Source organism: Carcharhinus amblyrhynchos, chromosome 15 (genome assembly GCF_965287045.1).
Source record: "Carcharhinus amblyrhynchos chromosome 15, sCarAmb.v2.hapA, whole genome shotgun sequence".
Taxonomy (NCBI): domain Eukaryota; kingdom Metazoa; phylum Chordata; class Chondrichthyes; order Carcharhiniformes; family Carcharhinidae; genus Carcharhinus; species Carcharhinus amblyrhynchos.
The window spans coordinates 50872713-50892637 of NC_137338.1; the positions used below are offsets into that span (position 1 = coordinate 50872713).

The 19925-nt window shown below is 40.9% G+C and overlaps 1 protein-coding gene across 1 annotated transcript in view; it reads left to right on the plus strand.

Annotated features, from left to right (window-relative positions):
- The window catches only part of il1rapl1b (interleukin 1 receptor accessory protein-like 1b), a 688249-nt gene extending 668742 nt beyond the window's left edge, over positions 1–19507 (plus strand). The window contains exons 9-12 of the mRNA XM_080203179.1: positions 6045–6188; positions 9419–9589; positions 10927–10995; positions 18734–19507. Coding sequence (XP_080059305.1) covers positions 6045–6188; positions 9419–9589; positions 10927–10995; positions 18734–19455 — 1106 coding nt within the window. The 3' untranslated portion in view covers positions 19456–19507. The remainder of the gene's footprint in view (positions 1–6044; positions 6189–9418; positions 9590–10926; positions 10996–18733) is intronic.
- The last annotated feature ends 418 nt before the right edge of the window (positions 19508–19925 follow it).

Below are 19925 nucleotides of genomic sequence, written 5' to 3' on the forward strand. Positions count from 1 at the left end.
TTCTGAAGGGCAATTCCCCTGTTCCACCTCACCTATTAAAATGTCTCCGACTCTGATTTAGAATCAGAGAGTCTGATTTTACTTGCGCCCATTTTCAGGCACGAAAACTTGATAAGGTTGGGTGTGAAGCGGGTACCTCAATCTGCACCTGCATCCATGCCAGTTCCCCTTTACCAAGGCCCGAAAATGGCTGCAACCTGGACCACACCCGAAACGGGGACGACAGCCATTTAAATGCATTTGAATGCATTTAAATTGACTTAGTGGGCTGCACGCCGAACCTTACCAGCGCTTCTCCCTTTAATACTGCATTTGCCCATCTAGATTTGGCGTGAAAGAAACATGCCCTACAAAAGTCCAATTTGGTTGCTCAAGCTAATGAGGAGGTAAGTGCCAAGCATCTGACGCTCTCTGCTTGAGATCAGTGGGCGGTGAGGGGAAGGGAACGGCACACGGGGGTCTTCTACCTCTCTGTCTGAGATCAGTGACAGGGAAGGGAGGGGTTCCGCTGCCACTCTGCCTGAGATCAGTGGGGGGAATGGGGCCCGTGACCGGTCTAGGTGGCAGCGGGTGTGGGGGATAATCGGGTCAGTAATGTTGTGGGGATGGGGCAATGTCTGTGGGGGCCAGAGGGAGGCACTATCCGGCCTGGGAGGGATGTGGCAGGGGAGTTGCACTCCATCATTTCTTTTCTGTGCATGCTTGGGTGGAGGTGCCCATCAGAGCTGCAGGATTTCGGGTGCATGAAGCCCTGCCCACAGGCTTCTACAGCACAATTCAGACTCGCTGACATTTTTGCAGGCAGAATACATTTGGATGTGCCAGAGAACGAGTCTAAAAATCAGATCTGAAACACTCCCATTTCAAGTCTGCCCAGCACTTCGAATCAAAATGGTAAATTAGGGCCCAGAGATTTTAGACTGTTCCAATTTACTGGATAGTTATGCAGGAAATGTTAGATGGAAAAGCCATAGTTTAATTCTTGGGAAATTATACAATTGACTGCCAATTTCTCCCCATGACTTACCTCGACTCCCCTCCCCAACACCCCAGGCTCATCCCCAACCCAACTTGATCAGGTCCCTCCCACCTCCCCAACACTGCCCCTAACTCCCAACTCCCCTCCAACCAAACATAACTAGCCCTCAACCTGACAGGCCCTCCTGATCTGACATGACTGCCCCCCAACCCACCTCAATCTGCTACCATCCTACCCAGCTGCCATCCTACTCACTCACATGCCATTATTTACCCACTCACTCATACACAGACACACTGAAAAATTGTTCCAGCTTTGGAACCCAAAATCCATTTCCCAGCAGCAAAGTACGCTCTTGCAGTTACATTCTCGGGGTTTTAAAGGGCAGGTTGAAGAACAATATCAGGAGGCCCTTTTGCACGTGTTAGCATGTTATGCATGCTTGTTAGAAGGCCAAGGTGCCGGAATTAAGATCCCCCTCCAAACTAAGAAATTAGAGAAATTGTAAAGAAATTTCCATTCTATATCGTAGGGCTCTAAATCTTACCCAGATAGCTTAACATCTTGTGTCCAGAGGACTGGTCTCTGAATTGGGCTTTCCTCTGTTAATCCTGAACAAGATTCACAGCCCTACAGTACAGAAATATATTTTCAACACGCAAAGCACATGCAGTGAGATACAAAATGTAGTTAATTTACTAGTACCATTCCTTGGTACGAATTAGAGCTAGAATCTTACATCCTGGAGTATTTCATTAACCTGAGGCATTTGTTACATTCTTGCAGCTTGGAATAAACAGCCTACAGCAAAAAGAGCTGAGATGAAAAGAAACGGCAAACTAATTCCTAGATATTCTGATATTTCTTTTATCAGGGTGTATATATCTATTCGGACATCTAGGGCTTTGCAGTAAACATCCAGACATATTTCTATAGCAAGCTATTAAAAACATTTTTACTGTTTAACAAACACTATTTACAGGGTTGATTACTTTAGAGTTAGCATTCTGTTGGGCAATCATTTATTTTACCCACAAGTACAAAGCGTGAAAGCAACTTGTTTAAATTTCTCCGGGGTGATTGATTTAGGTAAGTGTATGTTAGGAGAAGAATGCAAATGCAATATTCATTAATGTTTGAGTAACTGTTTGATTGAACAGATATAATGTACCTGAACAACATTTTTGATTTGTATTTATACATAATAATTGCACTAAAATGATTTTAAAATTGTTCAATAGCATAAGATTATATAACCCAGACAATATTAACATTGCTGATTTACACGCAAAGGTGCAAAGACTGAATACTTGTGCATTGCTTACAAATAATTTAATTCGTTTCACTGTTAACCATACTTTATTTTAGAGATATAAATGTGTAAGACAAACGACTCCACATAGTTAGTGATCTTGAAGATTCAGCACAGAGTAGTCTGTGCTTAATGGTGCAATCTAATTGGACTTTAAAGGTGGTTTAATTGAGAATGGAAGTGCATCAGGTTCAGTGAGAGTCTAATTGAGATATTCTGCAATTATATTAGACTTGTATTGGGATGAGTTCTTTTAAATGTTAATCCATCTGTGTGTGAAACCATACTAAACCAGCTAATGGCACACGGCTGCCAAAACAGTGATGTTACATTAGCATAAATTGTTCTACGCCATGCTGTAGTGGGAGGGTGTATATTCATGTCAGCAGTTCTCCTCACTGTGAGTTTTTGACCTCAGCTGAAGTCAGCATCTGGAGGACTGGTATTTCTCCACAGGCCGGAGGGAAGATTGAAGGGATTTTCAGCCTGGTGTACTTTCTAATGACCAATTATAAACCAGCATTAATAGAGATCTGGGAAAGATTCTGAACATTCTCTTGCTAAGACATTTTTCTATTTTTTTAAATTTAAAATACAATGTAATTCAAAGTATATCATACTTAGTTCAGTATTTGAAAGTATGCTTGACCAAGCAGTTTCTATGCTTCAGTAGCTCATACAGACAGCTGGAAAGGTGACAAATGCTAAGTCAGGCTTCAGTTTATCGGTAGTGTACTTGCTTCTGGATCAGAAGATGGTGAGTTTAAAGGCTGCTCCAGAGGTTTGAACATGAACACCTTGACTGACACTCCAGTACAATATTGTAGGGCTACTTCATTACAAAGAACAAAGAACAATACAGCACAGGAATAGACCCTTTGGCCCTCCAAGCCTGCACCGTTCATGTGTTCCTGACTAGACATTCCTTTTGTATTCCTCTATTCCCAGTCTATTCATGTGGCTATCTAGATAAGTTTAAATGATCCTAGCATGTCTGCCTCAACCACCTTGCTTGGTAGTGCATTCCAGGCCCCACCACCCTCTGTGTAAAGAACGTCCCCTGCATATCTGTTTTGAATCTTGCCCCCCTTACCTTGAACTTGTGACCTCTTATGTTTGTCATTTCTGACCTGGGAAAAAGCTTCCAACTGTTCACCCTATCTATGCCCTTCATAATTTTATAAACTTCTATTAGGTCGCTCCTCAACCTCTATCTTTCCAGGGAGAAAAACCCTAGGTTACTCAATCCCACCACATAGCTAATACTCTCCATACCAGGTAACATCCTGCAAACCATTTCTGCACTCTCTCCAAAGCCTCCACGTCCTTCTGGTAGTGTGGCGACCAGAACTGGATGCAGTATTCCAAATGTGGCCTAACCAACGTTCTACATAACTGCAATTTTTGCCAAACATATGCCAACTTGTGTACTCCATGCTCTGTCCAATAAAGGCAAGCATGCCATATGCCTTCTTCACCACTTTTTCCACCTGTACTGCCACCTTTAAGGATCTGTGGACTTGCACACCCAGATCCCTTTATGTGTTTGTACTCCTGATGGTTCTGCCATTAATTGTGTAGCTCCCCGCTGCATTAGATCTACCAAAATGCATCACTTTGCATTTATTTGGATTAAATTTCATCTGCCATTTCCCTACCCAATTTCCAGCCTATCTATATTCTGCTGTAATCCCTGACAATGTTCATCGCTATCTGCAACTCCAGCAATCTTTGTGTCGTCTGCAAACTTACTAATCAGACCAGCTACATCTTCTTCCAAATCATTTATATATATCACAAACAGCAGAGGTCCCAGTACAGAGCCCTGTGGACCACTATTAGTCACAGATCCCCAATCAGAAAAAAACCCCTCCAGTGCTACCCCTCTGTCTTCTGTGGCCAAGCCATCTACCTACTTCACCTTTGATCCCGTGAGATTTAACCTTTTGCACCAGCCTGCCACAAGGGACCTTGTCAAATGTTTTACTAAAATCCATGTAGATGACATTCACGGACCTTCCCTCGTCAATCATTTTTATCACCTCCTCAAGAAACTCAACCAAATTTGTGAGACATTATCAGTGGTGCCATGAGTTAGATGAGAAATGAAAATAAACCCCACCCCATCTACCCTTTCAGGTGGGTGTAAAACATCCCATGGTATTATTTTGCATTATAGCAGGGAGTTCCTCCTTCTGTGTCCAAATCAGTATTTATCCCACGGCCAAGAGTCCTAAAACAAATTGACTAGCCATTAACCTGCTGCTGGGACTTTATTGTATGTAAATCGGTAGCCGAATTTCCAGCATTAGCACCGTAACTGCACTTCAAAAGTACTTCATCCGAGGTGACGTGCTTTGAACATCCTCATATTGTGAAAGGCGCTCTACAATGCAGTACTCAATCAGGAAAATGATGGGAAATGATATCATTCTTCCTCATGATTTTTGGGTGGAGACCAAAGACAAGATTTTCCCATCTATCCTCTGAGCTCCTAATAGTGCAGTGTACTTAGATATCTAGGAAAAGTAAAACAAGTGAGCATCCAATGAAATCACTATCACTACAAGTTATATGGTGAAAAGCCTGCAGGTATAACATCTACAAATATGTCACAGCCTTCTGTAAGAATTATAACTCACTCCATCCATAGTGCATACAATGAAACCTGCTAACGTTGATAAGACAGAAGTACTATTATTATTGTTTGTACACCTGTTGCTAAAAGTGTGCTTGAAATTGATAGCATCTAACACTCATTTATACATTGTAGGCACTCAATGGCACTATACTTTTTGATATCCAGAAAGTAATCCCTTTATACTGACTAAAGTGTCATTTTATACATTATAAATGTCCATATTACAATACCTATGTAACACTGGCAGTGATCAGTGAAGACATGTTTTAGAAATCAGCATCTGTAAGCAGCATTATGGCAGCTGTATATTCTGCAACATCAGCTCTTCATTATTTTACTCCTGAGGGTGATTACTGCAAAGTGTTGCTCTCCTCCAAGCGCCTTTAAGCTCCATTCGATGCACTTGCTGCAGGCATCTGCATTGTCAGTGGATGCATCCATTATCTTTTGCTGCATCTTGATAATTTCCCACCCCCTTCAACCAGCTATACAATATCCCAGGATATTGGAAAATGGTTAAAAAAAATTATTTAAAAAATGTAAGCCAATTCAGTGTTCAGGTGGGAAAATTCCTTTCTAATTTCCAAAACTGATCAAGCAAATTGCAGGAGACCACAGTGACTGGAAATCACATCTCTCAAAGCCCCACTAGCATTGTACAAATAGGGAAGGTCTTACCAAAGGAGAAGGAGGGGAAGAATCTGAAGGGTTCAGAGGGGGAATCGAGAGGAGTGGGCTGAGGCAACTGAAGGTCTGCTTGCAAATGATGGGGTAACAAAACGATGGTGATGCATGAGGAAGTCAGATTTGGAGGAATTGCGATTTAGGAAGAGAAAATGTTGGGGGGATTGTTGAAACGTCATGTGGCTTCCTTACTCAGCAAAAAAATGCAATAATCCACAAGACGAAAATGGTATTGGTGAAAATTTGATTCAAAGCTAAATGCAAATTTAGTAAATTTGCTATGGAAAGCTCCAAATTTGGACTTGCATCCAGAAAGATAACCACACGTAAGAGGACAATGTTTGCAGATCAATTGCACAACTCATTTGCAGATACTTCCTATTTTTCTGTATTTCTCATCCAGCTGGCCTTGTTTTCTTTCATTCCAGAACTGATGTACACTGTGGAACTTGCAGGTGGATTGGGGGCTATCCTTTTGCTGCTGGTCTGTCTGGTGACTGTGTACAAATGTTATAAGATAGATATCATGTTATTTTATCGCAATCATTTTGGAGCAGATGAACTAGATGGAGGTAAGGACTGATTTGTCAGAACCATATCACTCAAATGTCCGGATTCTTGTGACAGCATTCCTTGACACCTACATGATGGGACAAATGGAGTCATAGAGATATACAGCAAGGGACAGGCCCTTAGGCCCAACTCGTCCATGCCAACTGGGTTTCCTAAGCTAAACTAGTCCCATTTGCCTGCATTTGATCCTTATCCCTCCAAATCTTTCCTATCCATGTAACTGTCCTAATGTCTTTTAAATGTTGTAATTGTACCCGACTCTACCACCTCTTCTGGCAGCCCGTTCCATATACTTACCACCCTCTGTGTGAAAAAGTTGCCCCCTCGGGTCCCTGTCAAATCTTTAGACCTGTGCCCTCTAGTTTTGGACACCCTAACCCTGGGGAAAATGCCTTTGCTATTCACTGTATCTATGCCCCTTATAATTTCATAAACCTCTATAAGTTCACCCCTTATCCTCATACGCTCCAGGGAAAAAAGTCCCAGCCTGTCCTTATAATTCAAATCTTCCAGCAATCTTACAACATCCTTATAAATCTTTCTTGCGCCCTTTCCAGGTTAATAATATCCTTCCTATAGCAGACTGACCAGAATTGTACACTGTGCTCTTACCAATTTCTTGTACAGATGTAACATAAACGGTCTCCTTTCGTAAATTATTTGTCTGTCCACTGTTAAGTGTTACAATGGCAGCAAATAAATATTGCAATGCTTGCAATATAATGACACTTGAACAAATAAATGAGTGGGGATTTGGGCAGATGGAATGGTCACCTCGTCAACTTCACACTCATTTTGTGTGTGCGTATAAAATAATCCCAATGTATTTTAGGTTAAGTCTGTTATGAAATAGCAGAAAAGATTTGATTCTGCTGATTTGCTTCAGTCTTTCTTGTTTTGGATTTGATGCAAATATTACCAGAACTTAACAAGCCATTCAACAATGTAAATGCGTTTTGTCATCATAAGAACATAAGAACATAAGAAATAGGAGCAGGAGTAGGCCATCTAGCCCTTCGAGCCTGCCCCGCCATTCAATAAGATCATGGCTGATCTGTCGTGGCTCAGTTCCACTTTCCCGCCCTCTCCCCATAATCCTTAATCCCCTCTCTTATCAAGAACCCATCAACCCGCTTCTTAAAAATATTTAGCGAGGCAGCCTCCACCACTTCAACGGGCAGAGAATTCCAGAGATTCACCACCCTTTGAGTGAAGAAGTTCCTCCTCAACTCCGTTCTAAACCGCCTCCCCTTTATCTTGAGGCTGTGCCCCCTAATCCTACTGTCTTTTTTGAGCGGGAAGAGTCTCTCCACCTCTATCCTATCCATCCCATTCATCATCTTATACGTCTCAATGAGATCTCCCCTCATTCTTCTAAACTCTAACGAGTACAAGCCTAGTTTATTCAGCCTCTCCTCATAGCTCAATCCCCTCAACTCCGGTATCAGCCTAGTAAACCTCCTCTGCACTCCCTCCAGGGCCAAAATATCCTTGCGCAGGTGCGGCGCCCAAAACTGCACACAGTACTCCAGCTGCGGCCTCACCAATGCCCTATACAGCTGCAGCAAGACCTCCCTACTTTTATATTCAATCCCCCTCGCTATGAAGGCCAGCATCCCATTCGCCTTCCTGACCACCTGCTGCACCTGCAAGCTGGGTTTTTGCGACTCATGCACAAGGACCCCGAGGTCCCTCTGCACCGTCGCCTGCTGCAGTTTTTCGCCACGTAAGTAATAGTCCTTCCTACCATTCTTCCTACCAAAGTGGACCACCTCACACTTGCCAACATTAAATTCCATTTGCCATTTCCTGGCCCATTCGCCCAGCCTATCTAGATCCTTCTGCAGACTCTCCACACCCTCCGCACAATTTGCCTTTCCCCCAATCTTGGTGTCATCAGCAAATTTCGACACCCTGCACTCGGTTCCCTCCTCCAGATCATCTATATAAATCTATATCAATAACTACAATAAGTATTACATTTCTTTTGCCACCAATGTCTTTAAAATAATGGTTAAATTTGTGATGTTGAACAGCATTAAGGATATTAAATGGCATAAAATTCATCCTTTTGCGATCAAAGACAATTTTGACTTTGAACTGGTGCGTAAAATGCAGTCAGATAATTAATTTAAGCTTGCTTGTACTTTAGAAGACAGCATACCATCCTGCTTAAAACCCAAAAATTGCTCAGCTGCTTCTTTAGAGAAGTAATCAAAGCACAATGCATGTTGAGTCACAGCATGCAGTAAGCCAATAGTGCAATGCTTTACTGAATGTATGAACAGCAGTTGTCTCTGCTGATTATTTTCTTTGCATTAGATGAATTCATTTGTTGCAAATCCCTATATGTTCTTCATTGGACAGATCAGCTAAAAGAAATTAACCAGGGTATTTTGATTCACCCTGGCAGAAAAATATGACACAATCTCCATAATCAAGGTTATATAAGTTATTTCAAATGTATTAATTCACTGACCAATGAACTTTAAGGAACAATTAAAACAACGTGGCATTTGACATACAAGAATTCAATCCTGTCAACGTTTAGTGGCTGTCTTTTTTTTTAAATGCATTTTAACTATTTCAAATGGAATTGATTTCATTTAAATGTAGAACAGGAGGCATCAACAAGATATTATATAAAGTTGCATTTTCAATTAGTAGACAGAGTAACTTGTAAATTTAGTAAGCATTTTGAATTTTGACTTGCTTTTGGATTGAAGACACACTGAGTTACAAAAATGAAATGTGGGTGACAGCCTGTTTTAAGTCTCTCTCAAATTTTATTTCTGTTGATTTGACTTGCTAACATCCACTTTACATATTTGCACAAAGTCCTAAACTAGTCCATGGTCGACTCCATGAATGTAAACGTACACCCTTGCAAATACTTAAAAGTCAAAGGCTAAAGCACAGAAAGAAAGTTGAACGATTAAAGTGATTCTAAAAATAACGTTTCTGTGAAGTGAATGACGTTATCTGTGTTCCAGTTCAAATACGTTAACATTTCTCAACTCAATGCATTGATCTTTTTCACTACCTCTTTCACAGAAATAGCTGACTGTGATTTCTGTGTTAGAAGGAGGAGTTCCAGGGTTGTTGAATTTACTTATCAGTTCATTCTAATTAATGTTGTTTCTCTGTCATGAAAAGACAGTAAGTAACACAATGACAATGGAAAGTATTAAAGTCCATTCAGATAAAAAAAATGTAAATTATTTTTCAGAGAACAAAGATTACGATGCATACCTGTCATACACCAAAGTAGACCCTGACCAGTGGAGCCAAGAGACCACAGAGGAAGAACGTTTTGCTCTGGAGATCTTACCAGATGTGCTAGAGAAACATTATGGGTACAAACTGTTCATCCCTGATAGGGACTTGATTCCAACTGGAAGTAAGTACATTTTTTCTTGCCTTTTCTTTTCCTGATCCAGAAATTTGAATTAAATAAATTTGTGCAAAGAACCACATGTTTCTTTTGGTGAGCAAAAGGAGCAATTGTTTTAAATGCCAACTTGTCTCAGTGGGTAGTGCCCTCAGCACCAGAGACTTGAGCATAAAATCTAGGCTGACATTCCCTAGCTAGGGAATGCTGCACTGTCAGAGGTGATTGGATGCAGATGGGAAGCTAAGCTGAGAAGTCCCATAACATGGGATAATGCGTAAAAATAGCATTGAGGTAAATCATCAGCATGATCTAGTTAAACGGCCAAGCAGGCTCAAGGGGCTGAACGGCCTACTCCTGCTCCTATTTGTTATGTTCCTACTATCAATTATTGTTTGTAGACTCTTACTGTGTGCATATTGGCTGCTGTGTTTCCACTTCAAAACAATGACTGCACATCCAAAAGTGTTTAATTGGCTGTAGAATGCTTGGGGACAGTTTAAGGTTTTGAAAGGTGCTATATCAATGTATGTTCTTCCAAACATTGTACACATTTAATTCTGAGCAAATAAAATGACACTAATTGCATAAAAATTAAACCAACTATGAAAATCCGTGAGTAACCTCATGCTACTTTTGAGTTAAAATTAATCTTTCATTGAATGCTGGTGAAAGGAAATCCGTTTTATCTGTACATCTGTACAAAATACTTAAGCTCCAAATGTACTGTACTTGTGACAATTCCTTACCTGACCAAGGTTATCAGACTTTATTTAAATAATGGTACTGAACTCTGTACCTAATCCTTCCCACCATGCTGGTTGCAACTAAATATAGCTCAATTTTTTAAAAATAATACACTTGAAATGTTACCAAATCAATGAGTGACTACATTCCAGGTTGCAAATTTTCAAATTCAGAGTTTGTCTACAGCCAGAATCTCAGAATAATAGCTGCGGCTAGTCCCTGTCTTTGGAATCTATCAAAGCTGATCTTTGTGTTTCCCTTTTGTCCACAGACATATGGGAATTGGACATTTGCAGAATATAAGATACTTAAACGCAGCATCCTATCTTTAGGCACTAAAAATCATTCCATTTTTGATCAGGTGGCACTGCACTAAACTGTGGAATGTGAGAATTTTTGCTATTCCTATAGAGCCTTATGAAATGACTGTTCTTGATGCACTTCCATAAACAATCTTTAAAATAATGCACTGATCAATATGATGCTGCAATACATTTTTATTTTATATGTGTGTTCACAAATTTATTATTTCACAATACCTGTTGACTTATCATGTATGTTCTAATGTTTATATTTACCATTCTCCCCTCCACTTATAGTATGGGCTGAGTCGCAATCCCGTGCTACACAACACTCTTCGTGCCCCACTATAATCGGATGGGAGAACAGTAAGTACAAAGCTATCCAATAGTAAAGCCTATATGTCAAAATTTATCAAAACCACCTTTCGGAATAACTGTATTCTAGATTTTCTGGTTAGTATTATTTTAACTCAGCTGCTAAACTAATTAAGTAAATAGTTGCTTAGTAATACAGAACTGGAGTTGAAAAAAGAGACATGCCATTGAAGCTTTTCATTTTGCACTCATCATCATCATCATCATCAATTGTTCCCTGGTGCATTCTCGACAAAAAGCCTCAACCAATCAGAGTTCACCTTCCAATCAATCAGCATCCTTTTCTTATGCAATACAAATTGTTGCTCCCTTTGAAATTTGTATTCTTGTGTCTGTCCTGATGAGTGCAAGATGAAAATCTTTGGCGGCACTTCTCTTATTCAGCAAACTTTAAAATGATTCCAAGAATGTCTTAACAAGAATATATTTTGAATCATCAGTATGTTGATCAGACTGACAATTGGCAATCAGTTAGTCAAACTGTACCAGGCATTGCTAAGAAACTATTAAATACTTGTTAGCTGAGTTAATTCATATAAGAAGCAAGTCCTTAGTCACATTTCAAATTCCTTTAATGTGATTTTTTAGGAGTCAGGAAATGGCTAAACTAAAGGCAATTGGGAATGAGGTTCACTTCGCTATTAGAAAAGAATATACAATCTTATACCTGCATGATGTTATTTTCTGCATAAGTTTATCTCCATAATACCGCTAATTTCCACTCTTATCTCATTCTCATTTTCACTGAATGCTTACCTATACTTCTGTAACTCCAGGCTGAACTTCTTCAATGTCCATCTATTGAGCTCCATTCACTATTAACTCACCTGAAGCATTTTAAGACAGAGATGAAGATTCGGCGCACACCTTCCTATTTCCCCAGTGTTGTATTTCGGGGGTACGTCAAAAATGTGCTGGGGAATTCCTCTCAGAAGTTCCCGTGTTTGGAATTACCCAGCAATTGTCCAGAAGAGCTAACTTCCCCTGGACAGCTACGCTGGACTGGGAACCATCCAACAGAAGCATTTAAATCATTAATTCCAGATTGTTCTGCCAGTTTAACCCTGATAGTTACTCTGGAAGAGTTAGAAGGAAAAAAACTTCAAACTCCAGAGGAACTATTTGTGGAGTGCCCTGTACACAGCAAGACCACCCCTCCCCTCCCCCCTTCCCCCACCTTGTGCCTCGTGCCTCCCCATTTGGCCTCCAAAACCTGACCTATGCCCATCCTTCCCCCCACCTTTTGCCATCTTCCCTAGGATTTCACTCAGAGGGTGGTGAATCTCTGGAATTCTCTGCCCGTTGAAGTGGTGGAGGCTGCCTCGCTAAATATTTTTAAGAGGCGGGTTGATGGGTTTTTGATAAGCGAGGGGATTAAGGATTATGGGGAGAGGGCGGGAATGTGGAACTGAGCCACGACAGATCAGCCATGATCTTATTGAATGGCGGGGCAGGTTCGAAGGGCTAGATGGCCTACTCCTGCTCCTATTTCTTATGTTCTTATGATGCCCAATCCCTCACTGCCCTCAAAGCCTGGGACCTAATTGAACCCTGTGTCCGATTTTTGTGCGACTGTTTGCATCCACTATTATCTGACACGGTAAGAGGTGCCAATCAGATTGCTTGCTAACTCTTGGATTTACTTTCCACTGAGAGTCTAAGTCCAACTCTCAGCTTGTTTTATCCACCAGCAAGTACGTTATTGCTGCGAGATGGCCATTTTAAACCAACCAACTTTTGGTCAGGTGGGCTGGGGATGGTGAGGTGGTGGGAGGCAAACAGTACATCTCTGTATAAAATTCACCTCAATGAATAAAAAAATCTCTGAACCTAATGCTAAGAATATGTCAGTTTAGGTGAAGACATATTCATTTTTGAAATCACCTTTTCACATAACTCCTGGAAATGAAGTTTGTGGCACTGATTTTATTGGTTCTTCGAAGATCCCTGTAATTGAAATACTCCCACAATTAGACTACCTATGGTCCAAATGCTGAGTAAAAAGTCTGACAACACCAGGTTTCAGTCCAACTGATTTATTTGATAGTAAACTCACTAGCTTTCGGGTTAGCCCCTTCGTCAGGTGAATGGAGAGTTCTGGCCTCAGACAGAGCCAGCCTCAATGAGTCTGTATCCTTATCAGACACTTCTTTGGCTCCTGATTTTCTCCTCCTTTGTGGTGTACCATTTCTCTGTTTCTCTTGTAAATTTCCTACATTCAATAGGTCCACGAGGCTTCTAACTGATTTACAAACCTCCAGGAATTAGAATGTCAAGTGTGTGAGCATTTATTCCATTCATCCCTATTACCTGTTTCTGACTGCATTCCTGGGCTGCACTGAGAATCCAGTATCAATGTATCTCTGACAGACCCTTCTAAGGACAATCATAGGTTTATTTTGTGGTGAGTGAAGGTCCCCATTACTGAAGAATCCACTGATAATCAATTGCTGTTCCATTCTGGGTCTTTTATTCTGGAAAATAAAGGGTTAACTACAAAGGTCTGCCCAGTTGACCCAGGCTCTGGCTGTCCTTGGAACTGGAAGTCATATTGTGAGATGCCAGTGTCTTGAGAGGGTGAATTCCCACCCCCCGCTCCCGCCGACATGCAGGTCCAAAGCTATTACTTTTGTGAACCTGTCTCAAGATTCCTAGTTCAAATGGGTAGGTGTGAATTGTTCTGACTGCGCAACTGATGGTGCATTGGTGACTTGCGTTTTGATGTATTTATATTCCAGCAGAGCTAGTTTCAGCTTGAACGCTTTGAAAAAAAAGCACATTTAAAATGAACTACAGAGTTTACTACATCATTTTAATTGGTGTCCATTTCAGTTTCAACTCCTTCCCTTCCTTTCTTAGCTAAATGTGTTTTTCTTTCTGAAAATTAAACTAATTGCTTTTGGTCCCTGCAAGCCCCAATTTTCAAGATGTTGCTGCTAATAAGGGTTGAGAATTGCTCTAGAGAGATGAAGAGTAAATCAAAGAGAGATTTTCTCCACTCTTACATATTTCCCAGAGATTGTTTTCACAATGCTGTTGCTGGATCCCCAGTGGTGGATTGTTGCCAGCTCTTTTGATTTGGGACAGTCCTAAGTGTGTGGAAATCATGACAGGGAAAAGGAGGAGTCCTGTTGGCCAAAAGTAAAGGTAAGAATCAGAAGGAATAGGAGCAGGAGTAGGCCATTCCATCCATTTAGGTTGTTCTACCATTCAGTAAGATCATGGCTGATCCAAATGTGGTCTTAACTCCATTTTGCTGCCTGTCCATCTTTGACTCCCTTGTTGATCGAAGAAGTGTCTAATTCAGCCTTGAATACATTTAATGACCAGGCCTCCACTGCTCTCTGTGGAAGAGAATTTCAAAGACTAACAGCCCTCAGGGAAGAAATTCCTCCTCTTCTCAATCTTAAGTGAGAGGCCACTTACTTTTAAAATAGTTCTAGATTTTCCCATGAAATGGAAGGTCTTTTCAACATCTACCCTGCCAAGCCCCCTCAGAATCTTATATATGTTTCAATAAAATTGCATCTCATTTTTCTAATTCCTGTAATGATAGGCCCAAACTGTTCAATCTTTTCTTAGACAAAACACCCTTCATTCCAAGAATCAGCCCAGTAGGGGAACATTTTCTGAATTGCTTCCAGGGCATATGTTTCCTGCCTTAAGTAAGAAGTCCCACAACGCCAGGTTAAAGTGTTAGCAAGACTGTGTCTCTGTCTAAATATGCCATTATTTGTGAACCCACCTCTCCACTCACTGGATGAAGGAGCAGCTCTCTGAAAGCTCATAATTCCAAATAAACCTGATAGACTTTAACCTGGTGTTGTGAGACTTCTTACTATGCCCACCCCAGTCCAATGCCAGCATCCCCACATCACGCCTTAAATAAAGAGACCAAAATTGTATACAATCCTCCAGGTGCAGTCTCAGCAATGCCTAATCACAAGGCTTCCTTGCTTTTATATTCCATCCCTCCGTCAATAAAGGCTAACATTCCATTTGCATTCCCAACTATTTGCTCTACCTGACTGCTAACTTATTGTGATTCCAGTGCCATCTGCACTATTACTCTTCTCGTCTTCTTGCCAAATTGGACAACCTCATATTTTCATACATTATCCTCCATTTGCCAATCTTTTGCCAACTAATATAAGCTATAATCCCTTTGCAAGCTATTTGGATTGTCACAGTGTCTCTCGTCTAAGGAACAGTTTGGGCCTATTATCATAGGAATTAGAAGAATGAGATGCAATTTTATTGAAATTTTATTCTGAGGGGACTTGACGGAATAGATGTTGAAAGGACATTCCCTCTCATGGGAGAATCTGGAACTAGAGGATATATTTTAAAGTAAGTGGCCTCCCATTTAAAATTGAGAGGAGGAATTTCTTCCCTAAGGGTTGTTAATCTTGGAAATTCTCTTCCACAGAGAGCAGTGGAGGCCTGGTCATTAAATATATTCGAGGCTGAATTAGACACTTTTTCAATCCTCTGCAAACATGCTTTCTTACGTAGCTTAATTTCATCAGCAAATTTGGCCACAATACATTTGGTCCCTTCATCCAAGCCTTAGTTTAGCTTATAAACAGCGGAGGCCACAACTCAGATCTCTGTGGCACTAGTTAATTTGCCGACCTGAAAAATGACCCATTTATCCTGGCTCTCAGTTCCCTGTTAGTTAGCCAATCCTCTATCCATGCTAATATGAGAATTTGCCTTACAAACTATCTTTTGTAAATCCAAATTCACTGCATCTACTGGTCCCTCTTTCCCTACTCTGCTTCTTGCATCTTCAGAGAACTCTAATAAATTTGTCAACCATGATTTCCATTTCACAAAACCTTTTGACTCTGCCTGATTGTATTACAATTTTCTAAATGTGCTGCTACTACTTCATTAATAATGGATTCCAACATTTTCCCAATGACCAATTTCAGCTTACTGGCCTTTTTTTTTTCCTGCTTTCTGTCTCCCCTTTTCTTGAATAGTGGTGTTACATTTGCATATCTCCAATCTGCTGGGATCTTTCCAGGATCTGGAATTTTGGAAAATTACAACCAATGTGTCTGCTGGCTCTGCAGCCACTTCATTTGAAGTCTTAGGAAGCGAGCCATCATGGCCAGGAGAATTGTCAGTTTTTAGTCTCAATAGTTTTCCTGGTGTTTTTTTTCTCTAGTAATCAGGATTTTGTAAGTTCTTCCTTTCCTTTTGACCCTGCTTTTCTACTATTCTTGGGATGGTCCTTATGCCTTCTACTCTGAAGGCAGATACAAATTATTGGTTCAAAGTCTCTGCCATTTCTTCATTTCCCACTATAAAATACCCAGTCTCACCCACGAAGGGACCAACTTACTCAAATTTACTGTTCACTTTTTGATATACTAGGACAAGCTTTTACTGTCTGACTTTATGTGTATTGTTGCTTTTCCCTGATTGGCTGGGATATTCCAGTCCCAGCTGGTGAGTCTCGCCAGATCGGATGTGGCAAGTCATGCAGAACTCTACTGATGTTAGTGGGAATAGAAGATCCTGCTAGCGGGTGGGGCTGTTGCAGGAGAAATATTGACCAAGGCTTTGAGAAAAATGCGCATGTCCTTCTTTGAAACCTGTCACTGAGACCAAGGTTTTCACCATCTGACTTACTGGTCGCATTCTCTGATCTCGACAATGCCCATCCCGCTGCACGTGAGAACAGAGAATTTGGCATCCCAGCCAAAACTCCATTCACTGCAATGGCACCAGAGAATCCCAGCCAGGACGAGGTCAGAAGTTTTTGGCGAATGTCTCCTTGTGTGGCTTAGTGTCAAATTTTATTTGCTAATGCTTCTGTGAAGTTTGAATATGTTAAAAGCACTATATAAGTGCAAGTTGTTGTCATTGCATTGTATAATCAAATCTTTTCTGTCCGCTTGAAAGAATAGAATTCTCATCTGAGAGATCATTACAGTGCTCCACTAGTATGTCCACTTAAATTATGTGCTCAAGTCCCTGGAGTGGAATTTGAACCCCAAACCTTTTGATTCAGGCATGAGTGCTGCCATTCAACTAAGACTTACACATGGCATCATAACACTCACTAGAGTCGTGTTGCACACATGCCCTTCTCTATTTTAGTAGGTGCATATCAAACACTGTGTGGTACTTACTTGAGGCAGAGGTGCGAAGCATTGTCATTTAGATTTTTACTACATTTTAACCAGAAGCAACAAGGTCTGATGCTAATTCGGGGTCTTTTAAGCAAAAGGCCCTGCAAAATTATTTTGTGTTTTAATGTTTCTTTGCATCCAAGTAATCCTTACAATAGTTGTGCCTGCCCTCCACCAGGTTTCTCGCTATCACTACCTTGAGTTGTTGCCCCTTTTCGTCTACCCTGCTAGAAACCATGCTAATGGGTCCTCATCTGCATTTCTTGCCATGCTTGTCTTATCCCCACTTGCCAGCCTCTCATCATTGATCTCTCATCATTGATTCCTGTGGGGTTCAGGCCTGGTCTACTTAAATGAAACTTGGAGGATAAAATAGCCTAAGCTTCACATGCTGAGCCAGGAACGGGGGGAGGGGGAGGAGGAATGAGGGCATTTTGCCACATCCTCCAGCTGTCCCTATCCTTGTTGCTCCAAATTAAAATCAAGACTATTAACACTGCTTGATTTTTTTTTGGATACTGGCAGAAGCTTAGTGCTCCTTAAATTAGGGAATCAAGAGGGGGCAAACATCTGCAATAGAATAACCATGCAATGGTTCTAGATGGAGTGTGTTTGTTGCATTGAATGGTTTTGTGAATTTTTTTAAAAGTAAGTTTAACAAAATAAAATGTTGAAGTATATTAGTGGTTAGAAAAATGATGATTGTAACAAGGATAGATTTTTAATTCCAACTCCTGACAGAAAATTGTTGGGAGCGGATCAGCTGTCTGTAAAAGATGCCACCCGGTTTCCCTGCCTACTGAATTCAGTGGAAGGGGAAATGAGGCAGCCATTCCATTCCTACCAGTTTTCCACATGCCACTGAAAGTTCAAGTTTATCCTCATCCTGTGTTTCTCTGGCACAGTTGAATTTCAAAATAATCTTTCATTAATGTGAGTAATTGTCAGATTGCAGTTTGTTAACCCGTTATGTTCATTGGGGTGAGTGTATCTATTTCATTGCTAACTGACCTGAAGACCACTGTAATCAAAGCATGGGTGCATATTTAAAACAATGAAATCTTGATTCAGCAACAAGAGTGTGGGGGGAGTCACGCAAACTAAAATCTTGCAATAGGATGAATATTAAACTCATTTGTCTAGAACTCTGCAACATCGTCCACTATGGAATTGTAATGGGTGAGGGTCCAACAACGGAAATCTCTGTTGACCTCGGGCGGGAATTTCTAATCTTGCCCGAGCGAGGTCATAAAATCCCACCCAATGTGGTTTTCATCCAATTGCCACTCTCCTTTGGAGAGACTGCCATTCAATTCTTTTGAATCAAAGCCTGTAAGGATAACGGATATTTCCTCCAGCCAATAATTTGTATGAAAATGCATCCTTTATGAAATTTTAAACTGATACCAAGCAAAGGAAATCTTCCCTCGTTTTTCTTTGCAAGACTGCGGCACACAGTGACTGGAGGAAATCACCCTCAGTTAAAATAAAATCATAAGTATAATGTCATTATAATGTAAGCCAGTTTATATGAGCAAGGGTTCCTGCCATTTGTAAAAGGAACTGTCCTGCTTTACTTTCAGCTTATGTTGAAGATGTGGCACGATGCATTGATCAAAGCAAGAGACTAATTATCGTACTGACCCCGAACTATGTCATAAGGCGAGGCTGGAGTATCTTTGAACTGGAAACCAGACTGCGCAACATGTTAGTCACGGGTGAAATAAAAGTGATACTTATCGAATGCAGTGAACTTCGTGGAATTATAAACTATCAGGAGATTGAGGCCCTCAAACACACGATCAAGCTTCTTACAGTCATCAAATGGAATGGACCTAAATGCAACAAACTGGATTCCAAATTTTGGAAACGTTTACAGTATGAGATGCCCTTTAAGAGGATAGAGCCGATTTCTAATGAGCAGGTTTTGGATGCTAGCGAGCAGGGCCCATTTGGGGAACTGCAGACAGTGTCTGCCATCTCCATGGCGGCAGCAACCTCCACCGCTCTGGCCACCGCCCATCCGGACCTACGCTCTACCTTTCACAACACCTACCACACGCAGATGCGGCACAAGCATTATTACCGGAGCTACGAGTACGATGTACCTCCTACTAGCGGCGTCATGCCCTTTACCTCATTGGGTAATCAACACACATACTGCAACATCCCCATGACACTTATTAATGGGCAGAGGCCCAATAATAAAATAAACAAGGAGCAAACTCCAGATGAGGTTCACACAAACAGTGCAGTACTACCACTTCTGCCGAGGGAAACCAGTATGTCCAGTGTCATTTGGTAACAACTAGTGGGGTAGTTTTATCCCCTTCAGGTTACACAGTCTGGTGCCTGGGACCATGGCCTTGACTGCTGCTGTTATACAAAAAGAAAAATGAAAACACAGGGTCTTGTAGATAAATAATTTGTTTGTAACATCAGAGTCTTCCTGTTCTATTCTTGCCTGTCACTACTACATTTATGATTGTTTTCTATGTTCTATGTTATTAGAACTGATTTCAGAATTTTTAAAGGAACTGGCAAGCATATCCACGTCACATAGAGGAAAAAAAACATGCTTTTTCATGATTAATGTAGATGGAAATGGCTTGGTTTTGATATTTTATTGGGATGCTTTTTGCAAGATTGTGTGATTAAATGTGTGAGGATTTTTTTCCACTTTCCATTCCAGATAAAAGATAATATAAAGCCACAGTCTGTTTTCTGAAATGTGATTTGTTAAGGGCGTGTGCATTGTTACATTACATATTAAGT